The sequence below is a fragment of the Solea senegalensis genome, linkage group LG16 (assembly GCF_019176455.1).
Source record: "Solea senegalensis isolate Sse05_10M linkage group LG16, IFAPA_SoseM_1, whole genome shotgun sequence".
Lineage (NCBI taxonomy): Eukaryota > Metazoa > Chordata > Actinopteri > Pleuronectiformes > Soleidae > Solea > Solea senegalensis.
In genome coordinates, this window is record NC_058036.1 from 10,663,962 (window position 1) to 10,677,177 (window position 13,216).

At 40.0% G+C, this 13,216-nt stretch overlaps 2 protein-coding genes across 2 annotated transcripts; both read right to left on the minus strand.

Annotated features, from left to right (window-relative positions):
• Window positions 1-371: 371 nt before the first annotated feature.
• Window positions 372-5,792, minus strand: LOC122782639 (GTPase IMAP family member 9-like). The gene is made up of 2 exons (XM_044047070.1): window positions 5,738-5,792; window positions 372-2,331 (listed from the first exon to the last, which is right to left on the minus strand). Exons 1-2 carry the CDS (start codon window positions 5,757-5,759, stop codon window positions 1,568-1,570), a joined length of 786 nt encoding a protein of 261 aa, XP_043903005.1. The 5' UTR covers window positions 5,760-5,792; the 3' UTR covers window positions 372-1,567.
• Window positions 3,208-5,795, minus strand: LOC122782637 (GTPase IMAP family member 7-like). Its single transcript, XM_044047068.1, has 2 exons — window positions 5,738-5,795; window positions 3,208-4,194 (listed from the first exon to the last, which is right to left on the minus strand). Exons 1-2 carry the CDS (start codon window positions 5,757-5,759, stop codon window positions 3,224-3,226), a joined length of 993 nt encoding a protein of 330 aa, XP_043903003.1. The 5' UTR covers window positions 5,760-5,795; the 3' UTR covers window positions 3,208-3,223.
• Window positions 5,796-13,216: the final 7,421 nt, after the last annotated feature.

Genomic DNA, 13,216 nt, shown 5'->3' on the forward strand with positions numbered 1-13,216 from the left:
GGGCCACATACAGCACAATTTGATCTTAAGTGGGCCAGACCAGTAAAAATAGTAAAATAATAGCATAATAATCTATGACCAACAAGAACTCCTTTGTTTTTTCTCCTTTGTTTTACATTTAATGAGGGATTTTTTTACAAAACATGACATTTCTTGAGAAATATAAGTGCAATTTCAACAATATCATGCCTAAATTTACTATTTACACATCATCTATAAAGGCATAAACATTTAGTCACAGGTATCTGGAAGTGAAAAATATTGCATTTGACATTACATTTAGATTGTAATCATAGTGTGAAATTTTGACAAATTCATCCTATGGGCTGGATTGGACCCTCTGGCGGGCCGGTTCTGGCCCCCGGGCCGTATGTTTGACACCCCTGGCATAGATGCTCGCCCTCAGTGAAAACACATCGGACACAGGGTGCACAAAGGATTTGAGATGCATGATATTATTGGCACCGTATTGGTATTATATAATGCTTTAAAATGGATATCAGCAAACACCAATATCCCCTGATATGAATTACATGATATTACCATATTGCACAATGAGCTAAATGTACATCTGCTGAGACATTAGTATGTTAAATAGGTAGATGTTCATTTATCCGTAGAAGAGACTACATGACCACCTTTGGCAGCTTCTGGGTGGAATAAGAAGTGTATACACTGCTCACCCTCCTCTTGGTCAGCCTTTCTCAAAGGGTGGTCTGTGGACCACTTGTGGTACGTGAGCGACCCCGCTTTCAGTGTTTCTCAAATGGCCTGTGACATATATGTGTTGTTTTTAATATCAAATCAGCTAGCAATCAAGAGTGTAAAATCAAAAAATATTTGTTTTGTGGCATTGTCCGGCTCGAGCAGTGCAGTGGACTGGTTTGCGACACTGCTGACCGCAGCTGTTTTGGGGTTATTTTAAGTTAGGTGGTCCATGAGTGTTGTTTTATGAGTTAAGTGGTCCTTGGTCACTTGGATTTGTGAGAACTTAGAATTTCAAAGTCACAAAATAACACATTTGAACTTGGTGCACATGACAAAGTACACCCACTCCTGAAATAACTTGAACTATCACTTTAAGACACACGTGTCAAACTCAAGGCGGCCTTGATAATGTGTGATGTCTTTCCTGCTCCTCCATTGATGCACTTATCAAGTCACCTTGCCCGTAAAAGAATTAGACAAACTAAATGTGGAGTTTGCAAACAGAGCCAGAACCAAAGGGGGCTCAGCCACTCCTTTGTATTTTGCTATTTCCCTTTAAACTGTATATATCTGTTCAGAAATGAACTGTTGATTGATGAGTATATTAAAATATTGACAAGTGATGACAGAGGAAATCAGGTCATTACTATACTGCTGATTTCAAAGGAAAATCATTGATAAATTAATTATTTAGCGGCTGAGTACTGTAACAGATGTGTGTAACACTTTGAAACACGTCATTCAATGTTGATATTCAGCCACCGTCGTACAGTCCTGACTAACATGAGATGAACAGATCTGTTGCCTCATCTGTTCACCAATATCACCTGCCTGTGTCTACCCACAATGCCTCCATCTCCTACTGCAGAAGACATTTCTCCCGTTTGGCCGACTCTCCCGTTAAATTCATTTCTCTCTTGACTTCTTCCTTCAGTGATTTCCTCCTCTGCCGCTCTGCTGCCTCCAGCTCCTTTGACTCTCTTCTTTTCTCAACCTGTGAGACCCTTCTTGCTCTCTGGAACATCTTCATGGTGTAGTGTCCTCCGTCATTCTCTTCTGTCATTCTGTTAATTTTCTCCAGGAGCTCAATGGTCTGTCCCTGGTCTTTCGCCAGGTTGTTGAAGACATGGTATCGCCCGCAGCAGAACTCGATGAGCTCGCAGAGTTCCCCGCTCTTCGAAACAAAGCCGTCAATGGTTTGCTTCTTCAGTTTGTCTCCATGTGTGAACAATAGCATTAAATATTTAATGGCCTCTTCACCAAAAGTACTTTGAATTATCTTGATGGTGTCTTTCTCCTCCTGGGTGAATCTTCCCAGCCTTAGCACCAACAGGAAGGCATGAGGACCAGGAGCAGACAGAGGAATACATTCATCAATCTTTTTCAACACTTCTTCTTGGGCAAAATTAGTGTCAAAAAGCCCCGGCGTGTCTATGACAGTCACCTTTCGGCCTCCGACCTCGCCCTCGGCGCTCTTGCACTGAAATGTCCAAGAAGAAGCAGAGAGTTGAGATTGAAATGCTTCTCTTCCTAAGATGGTATTTCCTGCTGCACTCTTCCCTGCTCCTGTCTTTCCCAACAAAACAATCCGAAGGTCATCGCTCCTCTTCTGCCTGCGAGATCCTGTTGAGATAAAACACACAAACATCTTTGTTTTCAGCTTTACTAATGTAGTTTTTACTTTCAGTGGCATTTTGGAAAATGTTACTGGTTAATTGTTTCTATCTGTGAACCACCAGGGGTTTTAAGACCTTTGTAATAGAAGTTTAAATGTAACTTTAATGCCTACACTACCATAATAATTGAAGGGTTATAGTGGAGGATCAGTATGGATTCTACTGCTGTGTCCCTTTTGTTCCTCTGCTCACCGCTCTCAAGCATGTGAGGGAACTACGGTGGCCTTCTCATTTCAGAGAGCATGTTGTTTGTCTTCCTTTGGGCCACTAAACTTTAATAAATGTTACACAATGCACCTTTAACAGCGTGATCTGTTGCAACACACAGAGGCAAAAACAAAATGCCCACTCATTCTGTTGCGCATACACTGTATGTGATCATAAAAGCTGATCATTTGCTTTTATCACAGCACAATGATGACAGTTAATTTGTTATATCTTTATTACATGCTACATACACATAGTATACAAGCTGAAACCACATAAACCATTCTACCTCACCAGCTATCAGGAGCGAAATCATATGAATGATAACATACAGTACAGAAGAGTAGTAGTGTTAAAATTATATTTAAAAAGTCACTCTCCTTGAAGAGATAGAGATTTCTAGATAATTATATGACATTACCAGGGGGGTAGATGATTCTAACCAAAATATAATGGGAACATACTTGGGTGATTGCTTACCCATCACAAAAAAGTTTAATATATATATATATATATGAAAGTTTATATATACTTGGATATTTGGTTTTAATTGTAAAGCGCTGCATCTTAGCTTACTGGCATTTATCTGTCACAATAGTGTTTGTTTTTCTCTGGAGTGTGCTTCTTTGTTGTTACTGAACCTTGCAATGCTCAGAGACTTTCACTGACAGAACGCCAACACCAGCTCCAATGGCTGCTCCAGCTGCAGCTCCAACCACTAAACCTATTGGACCTCCCACAATTCCAATCAGACCACCAACTGCTGCACCGCAGGTTGTTGTTATAGCAATCACTGGAGCAGCTATGAAGCCATTAGATTTTTCTGCTCGAGCTCTGGCTTCATGCTCATATCTGACATGCACCCGCCTCTCCTCCTTGCGGTAGACGTTCTGTGACGCACATTTGGCCCTCAGTTCATCCAGCTCTCTCTGCTTCTTAGTTTCCATCTCCTGCAGGAGTCTCTGTTTCTCCTTCTCTATGGCCTCCTCTGCTTTCATGAACATGTCATTGGTGTAGTAGCTTCCGTTGTTGGCCATGGTCATCTTGTCAATTTTGTCCAGGAGGTGGTTGGTTTGCACAGCATCTTTGATTTCATTATTGAAGACATGGTATCGACCATAACACGAGCGAATGAAGGCTTGCAGATCAGCACTCTCTGAAATGTAGCCCTCAATAGATTGGCTTCTCAGCTGGTCTCCATGAGTAAACAACACCATTGTGTAATTGGCGGCATCTTCACCAAAAGTGGTCTGGATCATCTTAACAGTGTCCTTCTCCTCCTGGGTGAACCTGCCCAGCTGAAGAACCACCAGGAAAGCATGAGGGCCAGGTGCAGACAGTGAGATGCACATCTTGATCCTCTTCAACACTTCCTCTTCAGTGAAATTAGTGTCAAACAGTCCTGGAGTGTCAATAACAGCAATCTTTCGGCCTCCAACATTCCCTTTAGCTTTCTGGCATTCAGCTGTCATGGAGGATGGAGATAGTTCAGACTCAAAAGCCTCTCGGCCCAAGATGGTGTTTCCAGCTGCACTCTTCCCCACGCCCGTCTTGCCAACTAGAATGATCCTCCTCTCATAGGAGTCTGTGGCACTGTAAAACCCTGTCGGACAGAAATACACCACGTCACACAGAGCTGTGTTGTTAGAGGCTTTGTGTATCTTCTGGATGAAAAACAAAACAAAACAATAAAATGTAAACAGGAATCGGAGCTAGATCTTCTCCTGGATCTTTAGTAACTTTTAATGTGTTACATGTCCACAAAAAAAGGAAAGAAAATGACACGCATGCGTGCAATAATAAACAACATCCTCATCTTTACTGGAGCTAACAGCTAGCACATGAGTCAGTATTTTTGTTTGTTATTTTGTAATTTTTGACAAGCAAAGAGCCTTGAAAGCAGGCCAAGCTGAACCCACAGTGCACTCTCTTGGACAATTTGGTAATTCCTTCATAAATTCTGTAGCGCTTCTAGGCAGTATATTTTTATTAATATTATTTTTATTATTTTTATTTTTAACTTGAACAGTTTTGAGCTTGAACTTTATGAAGCAAGTTTGAATGGATAAACGGACCTTGGACACAATTTGGCAGCCCTAGTGTGTTTTCACTGGTCCCCTGTCAGAATATGCTTATAGCTCACTGGTATTAAATGTCACAGTTGCTTTGTTTGTGGTCTCTCTGACATGCATATTCAATTGTTAGTATTGCACATTTTACCTTTAAATAACTAGGTAGCCCGGCTAGCTGGGTAACTGACGACTAACTAACTAGCTAACAGAACAGTTTGACTGAACTGCCCATGGGTATATATTTGTATATGTAGTGATGTCACAGAGACAGGTGATGTCACACATTATCATGATATTATTAAAAAATATATATCTTATTGCAACTAAAACTCGATTTAAAAAAAAGAAAACTGTTCTAAATTGATTGCATTTGTAATAACTACTGCATAAACAATAAGTTAGTCCACTGTTTCTGCCCCAAGCTTGAACTTGTAAATAGTAGAAACCACCTACTACCATGGTTCTCAAACAGTGGTACATGTACCACCAGTGGTACGCAAGCTTCCACTGGTGGTACTTGAAGGAAAATCAGAAATACTGTTCTATTGTTTAAACCAGGGTGTGTGAGCTGAGGATATTTTTAACCAGATTGTGTAGATAAATTAAACAAATAACATAAGATTATAATAAATTAAATAATATTAATTAGAGTCACCTTATGTCTCGCTTCATCTTAATCTAATTTGACTATACCAGTGTGTGAAGTATATGTGAAGAAGAAGATGAGAGAGCAAATGGTCTCCAAATCTGCCTCCTGTGATTTCAATAACATTTCCATTTCCTGTAAGCTGTCAGCCAAACATAAAGAGATGTTCTACAATAGGTGTGTGCAGAAATGACCAAGAGTCTTTAGTGATTAGTAATAGAATGTGTTGAGTCACTATTACTATTCAAACAATTACTTAAAGACACGGTAAAAGTAATTGAGTAACACTCCAGAGATGACAAATCAGAGAAAACAAGTCTTATGACTGTGCACATCATGAAAGAGAGAGAACAGCAACATTAAAATGTCTCCTCTGAAGATAAAAAGCACTTTTGAGTTGTCACACATGCAAAACATCAGACTCATACCTTGATATTTCTCCTTACTCATGTTGAACTGATCTTGTTCTCCTGTTGTCCGTGTGTCTTGTGATGTATGATGTATTTTTTCTTCCCGACACTTGTTCTCACTTCACCCGTCATACCTCTGCATGGGTGTTTCCTCTCTGTGTAATAGAATTGTACGAGGAAGTACAATTCTGTGTGGGGTTTATTAATCTACCTTTTATTATAGATTGTATTGGATGTCAAAGTAAAGATGCCGCGTATACACATAGAACATGTGAAGCAGGACATCATACAATTAATTTTTTTGAATTATGAGCATAACTATGCAACCAAAGACACTATAAACAAAACCTATTTTTTCTCCTGTTGTGCAACAAAACCGGTTGCACCAGTTCATTACCCTGCAACAACTCTGCATTGTTGGAGACAGTGAACATTCCTCACATGTTTTAGATGGTCACTTGATTAATTGAACTTCATTTGGGCAGTCTTTCATTCTGTCCATAATCAAGAGTCAAAAAAAAAACAAGAACAACAAAGGCATAAAGTCAGTATTCAAACAGCATTGTGTGTAGGTAATGCTTTTAAGACACTTGATTTTACATTAAGGCACTGATTTTCTTGATGAACTGTGGTGTGGGAGAGTTTACTTGGAAAGTGCAGTTTATAAATGGTCCAAAACATCAAAATTGTTATTATAATAACAAGTCATGGAGGTGTGTTGGCGACACTGCTCGCCTATAATCACAGGTGCAATCAGCCCTCCTTATGTACTCCAGCTCCACACTCACTCCTTTGTCAGATTGTTTTTAGCCCTCATGCAGGACTCTCCAGCGTTTATTTATGGACTGGCTATCGCTTCCTGACCCTGCCTGTCCTTGACCTTGCCTCTGTCTGAACCCTAATTCTTCATCTCCTGACTGTTTGCCGTTTCCTCTGCTGTGGTTCTCATAAAGACCATTACCAACCTGCACTGGAGAAGCTTGAGTTAGTCAGAACTCTACCTACAATGCTGTAATATGAAATGAGATTTTAACGAATGGGGACGATCGGCGTCAATATTGTGGTGACTACAAATAAATCAGCACTTAGTGTAGTGTAAAAGATCAGCTGAGGAGGCAGTTTATGATTCAGTCAAAGAACAGAGCTTGTTAATCAGGAATGTGGTCTCACGTGTCCTCAAACCACCTCAGAATGGGGCCTCTGTGATCAGATTGAGAGAGCTCAGAACTGAACTTGGCACCATCTAGATGTAATTGTTTAATAACAGGGTTGAACAGTGTCATTGACTCAGTTGTGAAGAACCATTCTCTGGATTTCTCATCTTTCCCTCCTGCCTTTGATAATATTTGCCATTGCGTCTTTTGAACTTTTTGTTTTTCAATCTCATCATCCTCCATTTTTGTAACAACCTTGACAGAACTAAACTCAAACACCTGAACTATGAAGGGGAGTGTTTAAGAGTAAAGTACTGTGCTAAGTAGCCATAGTTATCCTACTCCTAGTGTGTGCACCTACTGCTAGAGATTGTGTGTAGTATAGGGTTTAATCCCAAAGTCAGTGTGTGCCTGCAGGACTGTTTGTGGCTTTTCGGCTCCAATTAGTGTCCTTGGTGCAGTTTGTGTATTATTATTTTTTTCCAGTTCAAACTGAGCACATTTCGGCCACACGGTTCGCACTCTTGCCTTTGCAGCATGAAGACCCAGGTTTGAGCCCGACTGAAACAAGGGCCTTTCTGCATGGAGTTTGCATGTTCTCTCCGTGTGTGTGTGGGTTTTCTCTGTGTTCTCCGGCTTACGACCGCAGTCTAAAAACATGCAATACAGGGATTAGATTAGGTAAATTGGACACTCTGAATTGACCGTAGTTGTGAGAGTGAGCGTCAATGGTTGTCTTTATATGTGGCCCTGCGATGGACTGGCGAACTGTCCAGGGTGTACCCCGCCTATTGCCCTATGTCAGCTGAGATTGGCACAGCACCCGCCGTGACCCCCCTGTGGAGGATAAAGCAGTAGAAAATGGATGGATGGACATAAATCTCACAACATCATGATTAGGAGACCTGAGGGGAAAAATGTATGTCTGACAAATTTGTGAAGGTTCTCATCCAGGTCATAGTCTTCCTCTCTTCTTCTTCTTGGATGTGAGTTGAGATGTCTTCAAGCTTAACTCAAGCAAGCCCAGTTGCTAAAATGCTGAATTTGCCTCACAGGATCTTAAAATTACTTTGATAGACTAGCTGATGAGTTGGCGTAAATTTAGCTCTGTCATCTTGGCTCATGTATTGATAAAAGTTTCTCTTTTTCTTCTGATGCCAAATATTAGATCTGCTTCCCTGAAACATCTGCTGCTTTTGTTGATACTAAATATTGAGTTGCAGCCAAAGATAAGAGAGAGAGAGAGACTGGCAGTTTAGTCTCATGTCTAACGTACTGAAGATAATGTCAGCATTGAAACTCAACAAAGACAACGTGAGGCAACTCGGCTCCAAAGTGGTGAGAGGCTTCTTTTTGCCACTTGATGTCAGTGTTGTTTGAGGATTTTACATGCACACATGTTATCCCTAACATTAACCATAACAAGAATGTAGCACAACATCAAGGTAAACAGATAACATTGAAACGCAAATATTTTATGAAAAACCATAAACCCAATAGTTATATATTATAAAAAAAGGGATTACCAAAATTGTCCGCAAATGTCAGTGTGACAGGTCGTCTCCCTCCTTGCCACTATATGGCCCTATGCCAACTCAAACCCCATACTGATTGAGGGATGGTGCAATGTGTCTTTATATATAGGAGGTGCAGACACACCTGCCTCTCCTCTCTTTCTTCCGTTTCCCTCCGGTGACTGTGGCCTGTTGGCGAGGCCGTTGTGGGCGCACACTCCTTGCCGCTCAGTGCGACCGGCTGCTGGGGCCGTGGGGGACACATCGCTTTCCTGGATGCGCAAATAACAAAAGCGATATAGCCCATTTTAGTTTGTACATATACAGTGTAAATAAAAACACTATTATAGCGTTCCAGTTTTACATAAATATTGCGTTTTCTTGTTCTAGTTCAGGGGTGTCAAATTCATTTTTGTTCAGGGGCCACATACAGCACAATTTGATCTTAAGTTGGCCAGACCAGTAAAAATAGTAAAATAATAGCATAATAACCTATGACCAACAAGAACTCCTTTTTTTTTCTCCTTTGTTTTACATTTAATGAGAGATATTTTTACGAAACATGACATTTCTTGAGAAATATAAGTGCAATTTCAACAATATGGTTCTGGCCCCCGGGCCGTATGTTTGACACCCCTGTTTTAGTTGCTCATTTGTAGAATTTATGTAAGAATTTGTGTTTAAATATATAGGCCTGAAATGATCTTCCCCTGTTCCCCAGACTTCAGTGGGCATGTTGAGGTGATGAGGTGGTGTTTGGTAAGTATGGGGTGAAGGAGAGAAAATTGGAAGGACAGACGGTTGACGATTTTGAAAAAAGGATGGAAATGGCTGTGGTGAACATGTATTTCAGGAATAGAGAGGATTATAGGGTGACCTATAAGAGTGGAGTAGATGCTCACAGGTAGATTTATACTGTACAGAAGATGCAATCTGAACAAAATGGGATACTGCAAGGTGATGCCTGCTGCACTCTTCCAATCTCCTGTCTTTCCCAACAAAACTATCTGGAGGTCATCGCTCCTCTTCTGCCTGTGAGATCCTGTTGAGATAAAACACACAAACATCTTTGTTTTCAGCTTTACTAATGTAGGTCTCTGCTGCTGGCACTGCAAACATTATTTATCACAATATATTCATCTGAATGTAATTCAATTTTAGTTGTTTTATATATTTTATAGTAAGGTATGTTTCTGTGGCATTATGGAAAATCTTACTGGTTTATTTTTTTCTATCTGTGAACCACCAGGGTTCTTCCTCATGGGAATAAGTGAGCGCGGGCGAACTCCAGCAGGGAGTGAGGGAGATCAAATAAGATGATGGCCCCCAAAAAACACAAATCTGGACCCCAGAAAAGACTTGAGAGGGAGGCCAGGACTAGGAGCAGCAGAGCAGGGGCCCAGGACATTAAACATTATTTCTCTAAGAATGGTGAGAGTAAAGCTACCGAGGGTGGTTGAAGCCTACTTGTTCATTCATTTATTGTCTGTAACGTTTACCTTAGACAGGGCACAGGGGCTGGAGCCTACGTTAGCTGTCATCGGGTGAGAGGCGGGCTACACTATAGGCAAGTCACCAGTTCATTGTAGAGCAACAATTCCTAGTGTAGATAACGGAACGTTACTAATTTGGAGGCTATCTACAGCAGACTGTGTGTTTCACACATTTTATTGTTGGACAGTGCTCCAGTAAGCACCAAGCACCCCATTTTGTAGACTGTATATACGTTTGACAAACATCTGAAATTTTCAAAAGATAGAAGATTGTGCCTGTGTAGTATGTCACAGTGATGGTACCTAAGTGTCTTTTTGTCACATATTTTCAGTGCCTGTTTATACAGGGATTCTAAGTGGCCTGATTGTTGTTTGACTAGCCTGCCCCCAACAAGTGATACAATAGGAGACGTGTGATAAAATAAGAGCATGCAGAAATATTTTTGCAACCTCTGTGTATAGGGAGGATCTAATCTGCCTGAAGTTAGCCAAGTTGTATTTGATAGTTTTTGTCATCTTTTTTATATGTTTCTTGAAACTCAGATTTGGATCAAGTAGCACACCAAGATATTTGAACTCGCTGACAGTCTCAATCTGTTCACCTCTGATGTAGATGTTTACATGTGAGATGTTCAGCTTGGTGTTGTAGAAGAACATGACTTTTGTTTTACTTACATTCAGGGTGAGACTGGATTGGTCGAGCCACTCTGCAACTCCAACCAGGGCGTTGGTTAGTTTAGTAGCAGCTTACTGAGCTGATTTTGCATGTGTGTATAAGACGGTGTCATCAGCATAGAGTTGTACCTCTACGTCATGACAGTTCTGTGGGAGGTCATTAATGTATAAACTGAATAGTAGTGGGCCTAACACAGATCCTTGAGGTACACCCATTGTGCACCTCAAGTAGCTGGAGCCTGCATCTTTAATTTTCACACACTGCCTTCTATCGGATAGGTAGGACGATATCCATGCAAGTGTGTTGAACAAAAGGTTGAAGTTGGAGAGCTTAGACAAAAGGACATTATGATTAACTGTGTCGAAGGCTTTACTTAAGTCTAAGAACACGGCTCCAACAACTCCACCTTTGTCCAGACCTAGTCAGATTTGCTCTGTTAGGTGGAAGATGGCTGTTTCTGTGGAATGTTTTTTTCTGAATCCAAATTGTGCTGAGTCAAGACCAGGGTTACAGCTGTTATTTATTTAGCCCGTGGCCAAGTGGAAAGGGAACTTGCCTTGTAACCAGAAGGTTGCAAGTCCCCAGGTCAAAAGGGCTGGGGCGACGGTTGGTTACCATTGCTCCCCGGGCGCTACTCAGTGTGGCAGCCCACTGCTCCCAATTCTGAAACAATTTCCCTAAGGGCATTAATAAAATTTGTTTTATGACAATTTTGGAAATTACTGTTAAGATGCTTATGGGTCTGTAGTTACTGACTATATTGCGATCACCAGATTTAAATATAGGAATTACAATGGCCTGTTTCCAGTGTGGAGGAAAGCAACTTTGAATAATGGAGAAGTTTGCCAAGTGAGTAATTGCAGGAATTAGTGTGGTTGAATGTTTTTTTGATAAACATAAACTGATGAGAGACATCTTTGCTTTTTGAGTTTTTTAGTGAGCAAATCACTTTCTTCACTTCCTCTTCAGTGACTGTGACTAGGTCAAAACCCTGTCCCGCAACATTCAGGTCAGTGAGTTGTTCCCTAGTCTTAAAATTATTTCCTAGTTCCTGAACAGAGTCAATAAAAAAAGAATTAAAAATGGAGGCAATTTTGGCATTGTCATCTATTGTCTGGCCCGTGAACTGTGAGCAGTGATGTTGAGCTCTCCCTAAGAGACTGTTGATGCTTTTCCAAATTTCGCTGCTGTTCCCTTTAGCATCATTCAAAAGTTTGACAAAGAAGTGTGACTTGGCTAATCTAAGTTTGTTTATGACTTTATTCCTTAGGTTTTTATAGACCAAAATGTCTGTGTCTCTTTTGGTTTTAATGGCCTTTTTTAAGGCAGCGTCTCTACTCTTCATCAGTTGACATAGAATTTCACTAAACCAAGGCAGGTTGACCTTGTTTATGTTTTTTCTCTTGTTTTTGATGTGTTTATCCCTGACAATGTTGATTTTTGATGTAAATAGCTGGCAACTATTCCCAGATTTTCAGAGGATAAAATGTCTCTTAGACTTATTCTCCCAATTGAGATTAAAATCCCCCATAAAAATAATTTATTTGTTATGGTCACATTCTTTAAGAATATCAGCAAATTCATCATAAAATGTGTCATTGGCAGTCGGGGATCTATAAAAGCCTATAATAATGAATAACATTTGCTGAGACAAAACACCTTTTAGTGCGACATACTCAAGAGAGATTTCCGGCTTGAAATATATGCGTTCGCATTTGATAGAGTCTTTCACATACACATTTCACATTTCACAAGTACCCCAAAGATTTGTTGTTGTTTTCACAGCAATATAAAATAAAATACACCATAATGGCTGACAATAACAAAAGAAAAAGACAATATAGAAGTTTGGACAGTTTACACTGACTTATGTATGGTTTCGAATTATTTTTGCCTGACAAGGTTGACATTACTCAATAGAGCTTGCCCTCCTAATACAATGGCAAAGTGAAGCTTTGAGTGATGGTCCTGAGAAGCCCATTTAGATTTAATTCCAAGACTAGGTTAGTTCTTCATCAGCTTTCCACATAACGTTTACAAAATATATAATGGAACAATAAACCTTTATGCTTTGCTGCTCCAGAATCAGCAGTGGCCACTTCGCCTGAGTTTGACCCAGCAACAGACCCTCACCCCCAGCAGTCCAATGATGCCTTTGATGGTGAGTGAGTGATGTAGACACTGGTTGGTTCATTGTTTCTAATTCATATTCATATCCTTAATTTAACATTAAAAAGCCAAATAAATAAAGCAGGTATGATCTAAAATGAAAGGCAATAAGTGTATTTTGATTTATTTTGTATAATCATGTATTACAGATCATAAACAGTAGTTATTTTATCTTAGAGTGTATTTACAGTGTATTGTCCCTCTACTTGGGAAGTACAAACATCTCAAAAGAAAACTTTTACTTTCCCATATATATATATATAATATATCCAAATCTGCATAGAACTTTACCTGCTTATACCTATTTATTTTTTTCCCATTGTAAGAGATAGAGATTTCTCGATAATTCTTTGTGACATTATCAGGGGGTAGATGATTCTAACCAAATTATAATTGGAACATACTTGGGTGATCACTTACCCATCACAAAAAACTCTGATTGATCCGTCAAAAGCTGTATAGAGGAAGTTGCTTAAAAATTTACAAACCCA

What these genes read in the sequence shown, in the direction of transcription:
- LOC122782637 (XM_044047068.1), bottom strand. Translation starts at nt 5,759, where the DNA reads ATGAGTAAGGAGAAATATCAAG. An exon ending in GAGTAAGGAGAAATATCAAG is followed by an intron (nt 4,195 to 5,737) that starts GTATGAGTCTGA and finishes TCTGTCCGACAG; the next exon opens with GGTTTTACAGTGCCACAGAC.
- LOC122782639 (XM_044047070.1), bottom strand. Translation starts at nt 5,759, where the DNA reads ATGAGTAAGGAGAAATATCAAG. An exon ending in GAGTAAGGAGAAATATCAAG is followed by an intron (nt 2,332 to 5,737) that starts GTATGAGTCTGA and finishes TTATCTCAACAG; the next exon opens with GATCTCGCAGGCAGAAGAGG.